This window comes from Electrona antarctica (assembly GCF_951216825.1).
Source record: "Electrona antarctica genome assembly, chromosome: 16".
NCBI lineage: Eukaryota > Metazoa > Chordata > Actinopteri > Myctophiformes > Myctophidae > Electrona > Electrona antarctica.
In genome coordinates this window covers 9985503-10003687 of record NC_136797.1, presented here as the reverse complement: position 1 = coordinate 10003687, position 18185 = coordinate 9985503, and the positions used below count along the sequence as shown (strand labels likewise).

The following is an 18185-nucleotide window of genomic DNA, read 5'->3' as shown; positions in this document are numbered from 1 at the left end:
ATTTTTCCCAATCCCATATTTATATTTTTATAGAACACTTATGCCATATCACAATAGTACAATATCCAGTCTAATATCATGATATCATGGATATAATATTGATACTAGGGATGTCCTGATCATGTTTTTTTGCTCCCGATACGATTCCGATCATTTGAAAATAACGTGATCGGCCCCGATTTCCGATCACATGATCGGATTGGGACAACCCTGTGTGTGTGTGTGTGTGTGTGGGCAGGCGTGTGGGCGTGCGTGCGTGTGTTCGCGTGGATATTGTAATATCGTATTATGTTATCTGTTTTTTTGTCAGGTTTATAATCACTTAAGCCTTATTTTATTCATAAAACAATTTTGTTGAAATTCTATTGAGAGAAATTAGCAAAGAAAAGGACGCAACTCTATGCCACAGCCCCACCATGTTGTGTGTCTCGTCCTCAGCGTTCCTGCCTGCACACACTGCAGCAGGAGTGGTTCCGCGTGTCCAGCCAGAAGGCGGCGGTGCGTGCGCTGGTGGAGGACTACATGTGTTCCTTCAGGCTCATCTCTCCCTCCGTGCTGCAGCACGTGGCCAACATGGCCGACGGCAACGGAAACACCGCCCTGCACTACAGCGTGTCTCACTCCAACTTCCACATCGTCAAGAAGATCCTCGATGCCGGTGAGGTGATAACATCCGGCCCGCTAGGCCAGCTATAGGGCACTTCGAGCATTCCGTTCGCGTGGTGGTTCTCAAACCTTTACATTTAAAAATGACTTATTTTCTGTCAATTATATACACGCCCCATTTGAAGCATAGATATTTGTTTGTTTTTGTCGCATTCCCGAGCCAATACTTTGATGACCGGGTCTTCCCTACTAGGAGACTCTCCTATTGAGCCTCCACTGAGCCTCCTCAGTAGGACGAATGCGAGAAAAACTAAAAGTCTCCATGGATTCAAGGCTTCATGTTGTGTGTAATTGATGAATATTATTCATTTTGTTTATTTTTACCTTGAACTCTGACAGTATACAAATGGGTTCAATATTGAACCCTCATGTGACCCCATTTTGAGAACCACTATACCAATAATTTATTGTACAGGGGCGCTGGAAGAAGTCTATAGCAAGGGGGGGGCTGATGTTCTGGGGAGGGTGTTTTGGCGTAAAATGGCGTTAAATTGAGTTACTCCCTTTACTAAAATACATTAGTTGTAATAGACATATTTTGTATATATCGGCTACTTTTAAGAAAATATATACATTCAAAAATAAAACTAAACAAAAAATGTCCCCCCACCACCATGGGGTGCTGCAGCCCCCTCAGCAGCCCCTTCCAGTGCCACTGTTATTGTGTAATTTCTTTCCTCATTGTAGACTTTTTTTCCCTTTTCTTTTTGAGGGGACAAACTTTGTCAACTTCAACATTAAATTCCCATTGACAATGAATGGAGAATTTTACATCATAGTGTCTGAGAAAAAAGGGATAATAATGTCTATTTTACGTCATGATGATGTACGATGATAAGAGCGCCCCTCACTTCACACAGGTGTGATTTATTTTCATTGAATTAATCATTGATGCACTATATTTCATAGTTGGTGCATGCATTCAGCAATACAAAATATATTATGCATGTTCTGTAGGCCAATCGCTCACAGGTCAGTGAAGAGATTTGGTGTAGAGTTGGGAAAGGAAGCCCTATACAGACCACTGGGGGCAACTAAGTATAATATTTAGTGATAATCCATCCATCTTTGGCATGGTACAGCAAGATTCTCCAGTAATGGGAAGATACGGCTTTAGTTTGCAGTGCACTGAATGGTCAGCCACCGTAGAAGATATGGCTTATTTAGCCTATGCTGATCGGTGGTCACCACCATATAACCCCCTTACCTGGGGAACATACAGCTTTAGCTTGTGCTATTTGGTCAGTTGCCATATAACCATAACCCAAAAGGACACAGCAGCTGATCAGTCAATGCAAGCTTATCAACATCTTGGTCCTTTCAATACTCTCCTCATCCAGAGCAAATGTGATGAATACGTACATTTATGATGGCTGATACGACAGCTGAACGCTTTTCCAGCTTTGTACCATCGCCAAACTCAAGCTGTTTCTTATAAAAAACTTCAGAAAGTCACTCCAGCATGGACTACTGCAACTCCCTGTAGTCAGTTCCCCTGGCCCACCTACAACTCCCTGTAGTCAGTTCCCCTGGCCCACCTACAACTCCCTGTAGTCCGTTCCCCTGGCCCACCTACAACTCCCTGTAGTCAGTTCCCCTGGCCCACCTACAACTCCCTGTAGTCCGTTCCCCTGGCCCACCTACAACTGTCCAAAACGCTGCAGCCACCTGGAGCCAACAGGAGACACTGTGCTGAAGGAAGTCAAGGACTTCAAGTACCTGGGCTCATGGGTCAACTCAACCGAGCAAGATCTGAAAGTGAGGAAGGCACTTGCATGGAGGGCCCTGAATGACATGACCAGTGTATGGAACTCCAATCTCCCCCGACAAATCAAACTCAGCTTCTTCTACGCAACAGTGGAGTCTGTTCTCCTATACGGCAGTGAATGCTGGACCCTGAAGCCAACCCTGCAGAAGTCCCTTGACGGGTGCTACACCAGAATGCTGCGTGCAGTTTGCAGTACTTAACATCAGCAAGACTGTACATGTTACTAACAAGACTGTATGAGGGATTACCAAGGGTGAGCCAGAAAATAGCAGCCAGGAGAATGAGACTAGCAGGACACTGCCAAAGGCATCAAGAACTGCCAGCCAGCAAACTGGTGCTCTGGGAACCAACACCCGGGCATCGATCACGAGGACGTCCCACGCTAACATACGTGGATGTACTCAAGAGCGATGCAGGAGTGCAAAGTACCAACGAACTGGCCAGATGTATGGAGAACCGGGATGACTGGAAACGACGATGGAGGGCTCGTCTGAGGACGACCTATAGAGACCTGACCTAATGTTTGTAGATCTGCTATTTTGGCTAATGTTCCCTCCCAGAATATATGTATGGATACTACGGTTCAAGCCTCTCTTTTATTCAGTAGCGCTGTTCCGATGGATGATGATTGGTTGTGGTTTTAGGTCTATGTCTAAGTAGTCTCATTGGTTATATCTATGGCTCCCGTATTCACAATGTATTATACACTCCTGGCCTGAACAGTGCTTTGGTCGAGAGTCGTTTTTAGATGTTTATACATTGATGACGTCAGTGATGACGTCAATGCGGACGTCCATATTTGGAACAGACTGTCATACTCTGATGGGATCAGAAGTATACACTGATCAGATCCCATAGTCTGAGATTATAAATGGACACCCACACAAAAACAGTTGTCACTGAGAGTTGCCACCGGTTGGTTCCCAATGGGAACCGGTTCAGTTATTTTTGTTTTTTAGTCCATGAGCCAGAGCTCCAAAATTGGTGGGCAAACTAGACCTATATTAAATTGTTTATAGGATCAATACAAGTACATTAATACATGATAACCCTTCCACAGTAGTAGCTTTTTCATATTTTTGATTATTTTGCATATATTCCTACATAATGCCTCATTTTCATATTTAAAAATTTAAAGTTTGTAATACAATAAATCATTGTCTTCGTGTAAGTACTCAATTGGGGAAGTTTCATGGTGATAACAATCTAATATAGGTATGGTTTTGCCCACTCAATTCATAATTAACAGTCCAATTTTGGAGCTCTGGCTCATGGACTAAAAACCAAAAAGAACTGAACCGGTTCCCATTGGGAACCAACCGGTGGGGCCTGACAGATTTTAATAGGCCTATTCTAAGGACAGACCAAATCTATTGTTATTCTGCTGTGGGAGGATGAATCTGCCTGGAGCTTCACCGCACTTTCTCCGACCTTGTGGAGGAGGTGGAAGGCCAGGATAGCTTCCAGCTTCCTCCCCCTTGCCTTCAGCCTGGTGGAGATAGTAACACTGATACTGTTCAGCATCAATAACAGCCTATCGCTTTGCCTGATTGGCCATCCCAACCCGTCGGAATGCACTGATTTGCCAAGCTATGTGTGACGCCTTTGCCACCGGTATCAATATAAGGAGTAGTTTGCACTACGAGGGCATTCTTGCACATTCTTGTAGAGAGCGAGAATACCTGAAGAATTCACATTAACCCACCACGGGCGGGCCTGGTGTGAGAGATGTTACGCTGGACCGTGTTCCTGAAAGCACAACCAAAGAAGTACTACCATGCTGCTGTGGCAGTGGGAAACAAGGTGTATTCCTTTGGGGGTAAGGGTTGTGGCGCCAACAACGTGGGTCTAATTGACGTGCACGAGTTCAACACAGTGTCCTTGCGCTGGCGGAAGTTGCCGCCGGGGCCGCCAGGGCCAAATGGAAACGGTCCGCCCGGTCCCTACATGTGCTGGGGACACACGTCGGTGTTGATAGAGGACATCGTCTACATCTGGGGAGGGGTCACTTTCACGGTGGGCTACTGCAACGACCTCCACGCGTTTGATGTCAACAACCACAGGTGGTACAAGCCCACGGTTTGTGGGACCGTTCCCGAGGCGAGGCGGCTCCACTCGGCCTGTGTATTGGAGAACAACATGTATATCTTTGGAGGCTTCAGCCTCCAGATTGGATGGACTAATGACATCTACAAGTTGGACACCGCCACAATGGTCTGGTCTTTTATTACCACCAGGTACACGCCATCGCCCGTTTCGGAATGTCACTCTGCCACCATCATCGGGACGAAGATGTTTGTGTTTGGGGGCTACGCGGACGAGCTCTACTACAACAACATCAGAGTGTTTGACACGGAGACAAACCAATGGCTGAACATGCCCTCGTCGCAGCTTCTCCCAGAAGGACGCGAGGATCATTCAGCCTTTTCCTACAACGGAGAGCTGTACATATTTGGTGGCAACTCGCGCCTGGACAAGACCTTCAACGATCTGTGGAAATTCAATCCAGAGACCCTCTCCTGGAAGTGTGTCGAGCCCAAGGGTAATGGCCCATCTAAGATGACCAGCATGTGCTGTTGCAAGGTGGGAAATCGCATCATCCTCTTTGGAGGATACAGATACACACCCGATGACCTGTACATCTTAGACCTAAGTCCTAGTCTGAAGACGTTATGCAAGCAAGCAGTTATTCAGTACGGTCTGGAGCAGTCGGGACTCACGCACGACACCAGGTGGGAACTGACAGCGATGACCGAGCCATGATGAGTTTTAGATTTGGTGGAAATAACTAGTTTTGATTACGAGAGAAAAGCCTTGATTCATAGAAGCTGAAAAGGGTATTTGAAAGAATGATGCATGACATCCGATATCACATGGTGGAAAAAACAAATACTAGTTAACTAGTTTTTTTTAACTAGTTTTTTTTTCATTATTTTTTCCCCTTTTCAGTTCCCGTTCAGTTTTAGTGTTAGTGTATTTTACAGATTAGAATGCGGGGAGAAGGAGGCAGTCCATATGTAGGATTTCTTTTGTTATTTTTTCTAGGCTTGAGTTCTTGATATCTACGGAAAACCTTATATTGCATTACACACACTCACTCACGCACACACACACACACACACACACACACGCACACGCACACACGTGCGTCATACAGAAATTGTTTAACATATATAACCTGAAACCCCCAACACGCACGTGTAGCCCCCAGCCAAGTCCCGGCCCACAACAGGCCTGCCAATTGGGCTCAGCCATATTGGCACGAGAGGTTGTGTGTCGGTCTGGCAAGTGGGAGACTGGGGTTCAGGTTCTGCTCCTGGACAGGTTGTTTGTCGGTCTCGCGAGTGGGAGACTGGGGTTCAGGTTCTGCTCCTGGACAGGTTGTTTGTCGGTCTCGCGAGTGGGAGACTGGGGTTCAGGTCCTGCTCCTGGACATCACGACAGGTTGTGTGTCGGTCTGGCGAGTGGGAGACTGGGGTTCAGGTCCTGCTCCTGGGCATCACGACAGGTTGTGTGTCGGTCTGGCGAGTGGGAGACTGGGGTTCAGGTTCTGCTCCTGGGCATCACGACAGGTTGTGTGTCGGTCTGGCGAGTGGGAGACTGGGGTTCAGGTCCTGCTCCTGGGCATCACGACAGGTTGTGTGTCGGTCTGGCGAGCAGGAGACTGGGGTTCAGGTCCTGCTCCTCACGACAGGTTGTGTGTCGGTCTGGCGAGTGGGAGACTGGGGTTCAGGTTCTGCTCCTGGGCATCACTACACACGCATACACTTTGATTGTTGATTCCGATTCCGATTGTTATTTAGACATGTTAATCCCTTAAAACCTATACTTCTGACATAGTCAGATGTGATGTGATGCATTGTGAGCTTGTAGATTGGTGATTTTCACTATTATTTACATTAAAATGTTTAGATTTGGTGATATTTTGGCAATTTGAAATTGGCAGATCGACAAACTCGCAATTGTGTGCTTATAGATGAGGCGACACGTGTGCTTGTAGATCTGCTATTTTGTGTTTTTATCCATGTGAAAACTTCTGCATAATGACTACTTTTTACTTTTGGTCCTTTATGTATGTTTTGAAACAAATACATTTTTAATACCGGACTATTTAGTATTTTTACATTGCAGTATTGATACTTTTACTAAAGTAAACATTGGAGTACTTTTACCCACCACTACATCTCCCCTTCAACTACCTGGCTTTCCTCTTTGTACGTTTGCTAACTCTATTTGTCCCGTCTTGCTGTCATCACCGCATGCAGAGGTGTGTAACGTGAACCAGCAGAACCAGGCCGGCTACACGCCCATCATGCTGGCCGCTCTGGCAGCCGTAGAATCCCCAGAAGACATGAGGGTGGTGGAGGAGCTCTTCAGGAGAGGAGACGTCAACGCCAAGGCCAGTCAGGTTAGTCCCAGCCTGGCCCAGCCAGCGTGAGCGTTCTTTCTGGTCTAGAGGGGCGGGTAGCGCATTTCTCATGCGCTGGATAATATTGGTTCACCGATCTGAGCGCCTGCCCCCCTCCGCCCCGATTTCTTCCAATCAGCAGGAGAGAGATCTCCAGATTAACTGGATGTTGTAACATGATGTGAAGATGGTAATACCGTCAACATCAAATGTTGCAATAATGGGCAGATGTTGGGCGCCCGCTGGCCTAGTGGTCCAGACGCATGCCCCATATAGGCTCTGGCCTGACAGCGTGTATGTACTACTTGAGATAGTGTAGAGTAGATGAAACAACACAAAATTATGAGACGAAATGGAACACTATGACATTGAACCTTCTTTCTCTCTTGTTTGGTTAAAATAAGTCTGGATTGCAGCTTTAAAATTAACTTCATACATTTGTAGAGCGCAAGTGTGGCCTATATATTTTATGACCCATTTATTGTGTGTGTGACTGTGTGTGCGTGTGCGTGTGCGTGTGCGTGTGCGTGTGCGTGTGCGTGTGCGTGCGTGCGTGCGTGCGTGCGTGCGTGCGTGTGCGTGCGTGCATGCGTGTACGTGTGTGGCTGGTCATGCAGGCCGGTCAGACGGCGCTGATGTTGGCAGTGAGCCATGGCAGGATGGACATGGTGCAGGCGCTGATGGCTCAGGGGGCAGAGGTCAACCTTCAGGACGACGAGGGCTCAACGGCGCTGATGTGTGCCAGCGAGCACGGCCACGCCCACATCGTCAAGCTGCTGCTGGCGCAGCCCGGCTGCGACGCCACCCTCACCGACAGCGTGAGTTATTTCCTCAACTAAAACTACCTTTCTTTTCACTGAGGAAAACGAAATAAAAACTAAGCTACGGTGACTAAATCTAAGACAAAATAATATACCGACAATTTCGTCAACAAATAAAAACTATAGACTACATTTTGGGGAGTGACTAGTGGAAAAGACATCCAGTAGAACTAATGCTTGGTTGCATGCTGAAAAATAGCCGATCTACAAGTTCACAACACGTTGCAGACACGTTGTGAGCTTGTAGATCGGCTATTTTAAGCGGCTATTTTCAGCATGTAACAAAGTGTAGAATCAGCCATTATGATGACATCAAGGCCCACCAAAATACATTTTAATCGAAGAAACAATAAAATATGGAGTTATGATGAGGTTTCTGCCCGATGGCAATGATATGCTAGAACAGGGGTGCCCAAAGGGTAGATTGTGATCTACCAGTAGATCACACAGGCTGTGCAGGTAGAACACATGACATGGCCCCTAAAAATATACAATTAAAAATAAATAATAAACTATTTTTGGCATCTGCCACACATTAAGGTGACTGCACTTGATTGATCGACATCAAACAAACATCAATATTACAAAAAAGGAAAAGAAGTGCATTTGTATTTTCAGCAATGGGATAATATATGTATATATTTTTGGTGGGTAGATCTGGTTGAGCTGGTCATTTTGAAAGTAGCTCTCAAGTCTAGAAAGTGTGGGCACCCCTGTGCTAGAAGATGTAGAAATCAGGAAAAGGTAGTACTGAAGCCGAAAGAGTTTGAGAACCACTGGGCTAACTTAACTACAACTTAACCTATTCTGGGGATGCTCTGGGAGAGCTCACCATGCTGGGGATGCTGTGGGAGAGCTCACCATGCTGGGGATGCTGTGGGAGAGCTCACCATGCTGGGGATGCTCTGGGAGAGCTCACCATGCTGGGGATGCTGTGGGAGAGCTCACCATGCTGGGGATGCTCTGGGAGAGCTCACCATGCTGGGGATGCTGTGGGAGAGCTCACCATGCTGGGGATGCTGTGGGAGAGCTCACCATGCTGGGGATGCTCTGGGAGAGCTCACCATGCTGGGGATGCTGTGGGAGAGCTCACCATGCTGGGGATGCTCTGGGAGAGCTCACCATGCTGGGGATGCTGTGGGAGAGCTCACCATGCTGGGGATGCTGTGGGAGAGCTCACCATGCTGGGGATGCTCTGGGAGAGCTCACCATGCTGGGGATGCTGTGGGAGAGCTCACCATGCTGGGGATGCTGTGGGAGAGCTCACCATGCTGGGGATGCTCTGGGAGAGCTCACCATGCTGGGGATGCTGTGGGAGAGCTCACCATGCTGGGGATGCTGTGGGAGAGCTCACCATGCTGGGGATGCTGTGGGAGAGCTCACCATGCTGGGGATGCTCTGGGAGAGCTCACCATGCAACACTATTCTGGGGATGCTCTGGGAGAGCTCACCATGCTGGGGATGCTCTGGGAGAGCTCACCATGCAACACTATTCTGGGGATGCTCTGGGAGAGCTCACCATGCTGGGGATGCTCTGGGAGAGCTCACCATGCAACACTATTCTGGGGATGCTCTGGGAGAGCTCACCATGCTGGGGATGCTCTGGGAGAGCTCACCATGCTGGGGATGCTCTGGGAGAGCTCACCATGCTGGGGATGCTGTGGGAGAGCTCACCATGCTGGGGATGCTGTGGGAGAGCTCACCATGCTGGGGATGCTCTGGGAGAGCTCACCATGCTGGGGATGCTGTGGGAGAGCTCACCATGCTGGGGATGCTCTGGGAGAGCTCACCATGCTGGGGATGCTGTGGGAGAGCTCACCATGCTGGGGATGCTGTGGGAGAGCTCACCATGCTGGGGATGCTCTGGGAGAGCTCACCATGCTGGGGATGCTGTGGGAGAGCTCACCATGCTGGGGATGCTCTGGGAGAGCTCACCATGCAACACTATTCTGGGGATGCTCTGGGAGAGCTCACCATGCTGGGGATGCTCTGGGAGAGCTCACCATGCAACACTATTCTGGGGATGCTCTGGGAGAGCTCACCATGCTGGGGATGCTCTGGGAGAGCTCACCATGCTGGGGATGCTCTGGGAGAGCTCACCATGCTGGGGATGCTGTGGGAGAGCTCACCATGCTGGGGATGCTGTGGGAGAGCTCACCATGCTGGGGATGCTCTGGGAGAGCTCACCATGCTGGGGATGCTGTGGGAGAGCTCACCATGCTGGGGATGCTCTGGGAGAGCTCACCATGCTGGGGATGCTGTGGGAGAGCTCACCATGCTGGGGATGCTGTGGGAGAGCTCACCATGCTGGGGATGCTCTGGGAGAGCTCACCATGCTGGGGATGCTGTGGGAGAGCTCACCATGCTGGGGATGCTGTGGGAGAGCTCACCATGCTGGGGATGCTGTGGGAGAGCTCACCATGCTGGGGATGCTCTGGGAGAGCTCACCATTCTGGGGATGCTCTGGGAGAGCTCACCATGCTGGGGATGCTGTGGGAGAGCTCACCATGCTGGGGATGCTGTGGGAGAGCTCACCATGCTGGGGATGCTGTGGGAGAGCTCACCATGCTGGGGATGCTCTGGGAGAGCTCACCATGCAAACACTATTTTGAGCAGGGATATTTGGTTTAGAGGGAAAAGAGGAGGGGGCCTATACATAATTATACCCTCTGGGTATAATAAACTATACCTCCGGGTACATACTAGGGTTTAAGTAGTACTGATTTATTCTTTATACATTTTAGAGTAGTAAAGTATTTATTTATACATCAACAATTAAGAATCTTAAAGCTCGCAACAGGTTTGAACCACTAGTAGTAAGTAGCCTTGCCGAGCCATGAGGCCCATAGGGGCAGGAGCCTATCTCCTGTTTCTGTAGCGTGAGGCACCAGGGGGGTGTACAAGTACACCCCCTGGACATGACGCTAGTATGTCGCAGGGACTTACCCCCAATCCAACCCTTGATGCTGAGTGTCAAGCAGGGAGGCACTGGGTCCCATTTTTTAGAGTCTTTGGTATGACCCGGCCGGGGATTGAACCCCGACCTCCCAGTCTCAGGGCGGACACTCTAACCACAAGGCCACTGAGCTGGTGAACCACTAGTACTTCATCCTTTTAAATAAAAACTGTACGTTTAAAACAATAGGAGCGAAAATTCAGTGGAAAAAAGACATAGTACTTGCTATTGCACCATTGGTATGGTGTAAAAGTCATCCATATCCCCCCATTCTAAATGTGTTGATACCTACTGTTGTATCAAACCTTCTCCCATGTATACGCACATATACAGCAAATAGACATCCATATCCCCCCATTCTAAATGTGTGATACCTACTGTTGTATCAAACCTTCTCCCATGTATACGCACATATACAGCACATAGACATCCATATCCCCCCATTCTAAATGTGTGATACCTACTGTTGTATCAAACCTTCTCCCATGTATACACACATATACAGCACATAGACATCAAAGGGGGCTTCAGCCCCTGCCCCTTTACCCGTCTGTAAAACAAGTGCCCTCTCCAGACCACGATTTACTATGGTGAAAGAAATGCAAATGCCACTCCTTTCCATGCCATGCCGGATGGCAGAATTCAGGAGAATTGCTTTTTTTCCGAAGTCTCCTGAACTTGAACACCGCATTTTGCGTTTAACAAATTAGTTTAGAAATCCATATCGTTACACCACATCTCCACTAGCTAAAGAGTGCTGGTTTGCGCCCCGAAAATAGCTGATCTATAAGCTCTCAACGCGTCGCACAGCGACGCGTTGAGAGCTTGTAGATCAGCTATTTTCGCTATTTTTTGTCCAAAAGTTTACAGGATTTCAGCCCCTGCCTCTCTAACACTCTCTGCACGTCCCTGATATACAGTATTGTTTATTTATCATGCTGATAAACAAATATGGGCAAATTCACCTTCAAAAGCACTGCTACCCAGGTGTGGAATGCCCTCCCCCCATCCCTCAAAACAAACAAATCTCTGGCTTCCTTCAAGACAGGCCTAAAAATTCACCTATCAGCAGGTCAAAGGGAGAGGAGGTGATCGCCCCAGCCTCTTTATACTAATAATCCCCTTCCGATTAACTTCGGCCCCAACCTGTGCATACTGTATATTTCATGTTTAGAGGAAATTGATATGCTGTTATATCAACTGTTGTTACTGTGTTAAATTATTATTCATGTCATGTGTGAGTGGATGGGACCCGAATGGAAACAAGGCCGCAAGGTCTTTCTTCGGTGAAATCCTTTTTCGGACAAAAAAAATGCCTGACTGTACATTGTGCTGTTTGCATTTATATGTTGCCTAATAAAATATTCAATCAATCAATGTAGGATGAAAGCACTGCCCTGTCGATTGCGTTGGAGGCTGGACATAAAGACATCGCAGTGCTTCTCTACGCGCATGTCAACTTCTCTAAAGGACAGCACGGGGTTTGTGACTCATCTCCTCATGTATATCATTCAATAACATACTGTACTTATTTGCCAATTTGTTTCTGAGTCAGGGCACTCTTGAAAATGTCTAAAGCGTTCACTGCCCACCAATCTGACCGGTAACAGGATAGGGGCACTAGGGACATCTGGGCACCTTTTATATGTCGGAATTGGCCATTTTGTTCAAAATGTTAAAAAAATAAAATATTAAAGTATTTATATCACATATCGTCGGTGTATGGCAGAAACCACCTAACTCCATTTGTTTGGGATTTTGAGATATAACTCCACCACCTCTCAGTCTCTCAGTAATTGACAATTATATAAAGTCACAATACCAACTTTCATGAGGCAGTATTGCCTTGTTTAAAATATAGAACGTTTTCTTAATTTCCTGAAAGAAATATATTTTTCATTTTTTCCTGAAAAATGAACATTTTGGAGTTAGGTGTTTTCTGTCCGACAGCAGAGATTTACAGTATGTACATGCAAACAGTCACATTAATATGATATTAATGTGACTGTTTCCCTCTCTCTTCCTGTAGGGACCAGCCCGTCCCAGTGGCAGATCACTCCCTTTATGCTCTGGTGAAAGAAGCTTCGTTGAATAGAAGTCATATCCCACAACCTTGTGACCATACATTGCTGAGTAAGCCTGGGACAGAGGCTATAGAGCGTCGCAGTCCCGGCCCCTACCAGGGCCCAGGAAATGATTCTCCGTTCATTTTCCTCATAGACTTTTCAGAAAGTATTTATTTAAAGACGGTTACGCCGCGGACAAAGCCAACTCTTGTCGTGACAAATAATGACAATAAACACAATGTTTTGGGCCAAACAAAGAATTAGAAAGTAGAAAAAAACGGCAGGTTACAACACTTTTTTTGTGGTTTTTCTTCTTTGTAATTGTTTGTTTGGTCCAAAATATTGTGTTTGTTGTCATGATTTGTCACGACTGGAGTTGGCTTTGTCCGCGGCGTAACCGTCTTTAAATAAATACTTTTTGAAATGTCTATGGGAAAATGCATTGGGATTCATTTCCTGGGCCATGACAGGAGGCGGGACTGCGACACTCTATACATTGCTTCCATAATGACCTCCAATGCCATACTATAGGCTATAGCATGGGTCTTCAACAGGGGGGGCCCAAATCGTTTTTCTTCTTTTGTTTCTTTGTGGCGCTAGCCCCTCCTATGTCCAGCTTTGAGGGTTTGTGTAAACACAGACATTGTCGTAACACAAACATTGAATGCCATTGACAATGAATGGCCAGTTTTGAGTGTTAGTCCTAACACAAACATTGAATGCCATTGACAATGAATGGCCAGTTTTGAGTGCTTGTGTTAAACACAAACATTGTGCAAACACAAACATTGAAGACAAAAGTGAGGACGCAAATTGTGATTGGCCGGAATGACATGATGATGTATGTGATAAGAGCGCCCCTCCTATTCTGTGAGAAACATTTGCCCCAAAATAGTCGACCCACAAGCTCACAACGCACCGCTCTACGATGCGTTGTGAACTTGTAGATCGGCTATTTTCAGCAAAGAGGTTTGGTGTAGATAAGGATTTAAGTTTAGATGTCTGAACAAGTGAACATACACGTTAACATGAATCCAGCATATTAATTGTAAACATGAATTTACACAACGCTGATAGTGCTGTCAAAAGCGTCTATGAAACTCAAACTATCTATAAAATGGGGGTCCTTTGCTTGAAAAATGATGAAGACCCTTGCTATATAGTATTTTAAGAGGATGTGAATTTCTATATTGCATTTTGCTGACTACATTCCGAGTGTAACACTAAAGGAATATACAGTGGTAGCCTACATAATATATTGGCTGTACCAGTCAGCATGATTCTTTGCATTATTTCTACAGTAGGTTTTGGATTATGCTGCAGTAGTTAGTGATCAAACACTGTAGTGGCCAGTGGGGAAAGGAAAAGAAAACAAAGAAACGCAACTAGATTTGTGAGCTACAGCAGCACTGTTAAATCCACCATTTGTAAATGATGTCAAAATATATATAGAGAACAATAGTGATTTGTTTTTAAACGTTATAAAGAATTACCGGTAGGCCTACTAACTCTAATTCAATAGAATAGATTATGTTATAATATAACGTATACTGGTATATAACGTCTTTTTAAGACGTCTTTTTTAAATCTTTTTAACTACGACATAACTAATTAAAATAAATAAATAGTTACGTCTTTCAGAATCACATTAGACATACTTTAATTACAGTGAATCTGGACACCGGGGACAAAATGAGTTCCACTGAGTGAATAGTGATGTTTCAAAGTAATAAAAGTGTAAACAATAAAAGTGATCAATAAGAACACATATTAAGGCTGGTATTGCTTTCATATTATTACTTTTAGTAATGCCACCCTTTTTGCATATTTTCCTGTTCCATAATATTCTTAATAATGATGGAAAAGACCTATTTAATACTTGTCTTTGTAAAATATAAAGCAAGAAAATGGTTTTACCATCAGGTAAAAAGTGGACCTCAACCTTGTTTGTACATTATTATTATTGTATTGTTTTTATTTATGTTATTTATAGTTGTATTCACGTTGGCTAAATGTGACAATCGCATGACCACTCATGACATTTCCTACAAAAAAGCAAGATGAAGTTAAATAAAATGAATAGAAGAATGTGTGACTATTTAGACGCCAAAAAACATGATTATTCTTGCTCCTGCCCCCTTCCTTTGCCATTAAATAAAACCCTGACATTGTATTTGTTTTTGCAAATGATATTCCCTTATACTCTAATGATATTCATCAGGTTGACCATTACATAAGCCTTTAGTGCCATCTACTGGCCATGTGCAAATTCACTTGGGGGAAAAAAAGAAAGGAAACTGCAACATGTCATACTTGCCGAATAAACCACTAACCACATACTGTATCTGATTCAAGGATTATTTTTCTCTACTTTTCATGAAATAAAGGTGTGCTACATGACGCCTATAATTTCTGCCTATTTAAGGGTTTTCTTCAACATCTACCTAAATGTATATGTTTTGTCCTGTTATTTGCACATGCCCTTAAACGCCCAATGCATTCTCAATGGCAATAGCACAAACTTTGGCATGCTACTACATACTTACACCTAGAAACCCCATTCAAACCTTTTTAGGTTCATCTTATGGTGGACAATTTATCTTTGAAATGTTTCATAGTTTTAGAAATATAGTGCTTTCAAATTTGAGAAATGTATAATGGGGGTCAATGGCAGATTTTAATTGGCATGTCAAAAACTCACTTAGACCTAGAAATCGGTCTTTAAAGTAAAGACTTGAGTAGGGATTGAACCCACAACCTCCAGATCATGTAGCCAGTGTCCTAACTCCTAACCCACTGAGTTACTTGCTACCTGCAAGAACAAAGTCTTCCTTTACCTTTGAGTAACAACATTGATACAAAAAATAAAAACAACAGTAGATTTGTATGTCGTTTGTTGTGCTGTTGTTTATCTAGACGTTCGAATGTTTATGAATCACAATGGAAACAAGCCTCTGGCTTTTCTGTCATTATCTATTTTGCTTTTTGTACACAGCAAGCACAGTGGCTCATTGGGTAAAGAAGACATTTTCATAATTTTTGTAAAATCCTCGAAGATCTTGAAAAACGACATACTATAGTATGTCGTATAGTATGTCGTTTTCGAGACATTGCCAAAGCATTTCCGGGGGTCCCCGGGCAAAAACGTTGAGAACCCCTGGGTTAAGTCAGTGGTTTTCAACCCTTTTTCAAATCAAGGCCCATTATTTATTGGGCATTGAGCCACCATTTGATGAGATTTAGCCTCTCAGGCCCAAAAATGTGAATATTTTGTTTTCGTTGGATATGATTTTGTTCACAACTCCATGCTGAGCAATAACATGCAAACTTTGATAAAAATAACAATTGTTCGACATTCTGTAATCGTGTAGACTTATTGTAAATTAAGTAATGCAGATGTTTAACAATAATTTAACTCTTGAGAGCGTAAGATGAAACCCAATGGACCTGTACGGGTCTATTTGGTTTCACTTTATGCTCTCAAGAGTTCAAGATCTATAAGGGTCCATTTGGTTACCAACTCCAAATGGAACATCCTCAAGGACATCCTCAAGTGGTCCTTGAACATCCTCAAGGACCACTGGTGGTCCCCGGACCACTGGTTGAAAATCACATGGGTTAAGTGAATTGTTTTGGTTAAATCGCTGTCTCTCCCAAAATCTGCCATTGACACCCATTATACATTTCTCAATTTTGAAAGCACTATATTTCTAAAACTATGAAACATTTCAAAGACTCATTTTCAGGCAAACATGTCCACCGTAAGACGAACCTATTAAAGTTTGAAATATGGTCTTAATGTATGTGGGAATCCAGGTGAATGGTGCACCTACTGCACCTGACCTAGTCACATGACCAGCAGGAAGTACAAAAGTCTTGTTCCTCCTAGTGGAGAGTCATTTGACTTTGCTATGGTGTTCCCCTCTCATGCAGGGTGAAGGAGAAAGCACATGGTAGGCCTTGTTTGTTGCGGCTAATGCTGCTAATGGCTTGTTTGGTTGAGCACATGCCACTGTTGGCCATATTGTTCATTTTTGCACTTTAGTCTGTTTTCATATTGTCTTGTTTGACATAAACAAATACATACATTTGAATAAGGTCAGTCTTCAAATGATTTGACCACAAGTCAAAGTGCTCTGCTGCTGTGTCTAGAGACCTGGAGATACTGTAGCTGCAATTTGCAACTCTAGATTATTTTATAATGGGATGAAGCTAGAGTTGCAATACCAACGTTAAACTCACCAACATTGCAGCCTCTAGACCAAGCTTGAATGATCCTCTTTCAATCTGCCAAGCTTTTGTTTCATAAATATCCACCGTAGACATGTTATGAGCTACTTTCTGTCAAGAAATTCTCTGCAGGTGATTCTTTTTCTAAGTGTTTAGGAGTTAACTCCTCTTTCCCTTGGTATTTCAACATTACTTCCTTTTTATGCTTCAATAAACTTGACCTTTTGGTACATCAGCCTCTGGTTCTGTTCATTCTGAACACTTAACCTATTTGGGGGTACCTTACCTTTGTTCAGTTTGTCGAATATAAATACAATATATGGTTAATGTGTTTGTAGGATCCCTCACTCCTATCTGTGAGGGTGGCCTAGTCATTATCTGGTATAATATATTAGCCCTGCTACATAAACATTATGTTTTGAACATTGAAATTCCTTGCAAGAAGATAAATACACCTGCATAATTGCAATCCTTTAGTTTGTCCCTCATCGAAAGGAACTCTTCCATGTATCATTTCTTTTAGAACACGCTTACATGCCAGGCTTTGCCAGCGTTTACCTAATCAATTCTAACTTGCCAATCAAAAATGTTAGGATAATTCAACAGAAGAGTTCAAGGTGAATGCGTTATCATCAGTATCTTTTAACTTTCTTTTTTCTTTTTCTTTTTTTTGTACGTGTGTAGGGAACAGTTTATGGTCTTCGCCACTCGTGGTGTTATATTTTGTATTGTGTTCTTTATGGCTGGCCGCTGCTGTGCTGCGTGCCAATTATGCCCCATATCTGTTGCTTTCTCTTTTCTGGTCTCTGTGCCAGTGTGCGTGTGCCTGCACTGTTTAGTGTTTACTATTACATTATTATGTTTTGATAATAAGCGCCTTGCCATAGATACACTGTTGCCTAGCTAGTCTTTTCTAAAGGGTTTCTGTGCCATATTAGAGAGGCCATATTGTAGTGGCCCCGTTTGACAAGCTCCGTATTTGAGCACGCTCGCGCACCCCCACCCGCCCCCTGTTAAAGACCCCCCCCCCCCATCATAAAACTATGCATCGACTCAACTTCGACTTTACTGTCTGACAAGTCGACTGGGAAAAATCTCAACTCTAATGCCCTACTGCAGATTAGCTTCCACCAACTTCTTCTAATACCTTCTTCTAATACCACCTCCTTCTAGCATGTCCTTCTAACACCACCTCCTTCTAACACATCCTCCTAACACCACCTCCTTCACACATCCTTCTAACACCACCTCCTTCCATGTTGGTGGAAGC

General features: G+C 44.7%; 1 protein-coding gene across 1 annotated transcript in view; it reads left to right on the top strand.

Moving 5' to 3' along the window:
- Positions 1–12780, top strand: part of LOC306939526 (KN motif and ankyrin repeat domain-containing protein 1-like) — a 29099-nt gene extending 16319 nt beyond the window's left edge. The window contains exons 11-15 of the mRNA XM_079524116.1: positions 439–658; positions 6700–6842; positions 7460–7660; positions 12002–12100; positions 12649–12780. Coding sequence (XP_079380242.1) covers positions 439–658; positions 6700–6842; positions 7460–7660; positions 12002–12100; positions 12649–12714 — 729 coding nt within the window. The 3' untranslated portion in view covers positions 12715–12780. The remainder of the gene's footprint in view (positions 1–438; positions 659–6699; positions 6843–7459; positions 7661–12001; positions 12101–12648) is intronic.
- The last annotated feature ends 5405 nt before the right edge of the window (positions 12781–18185 follow it).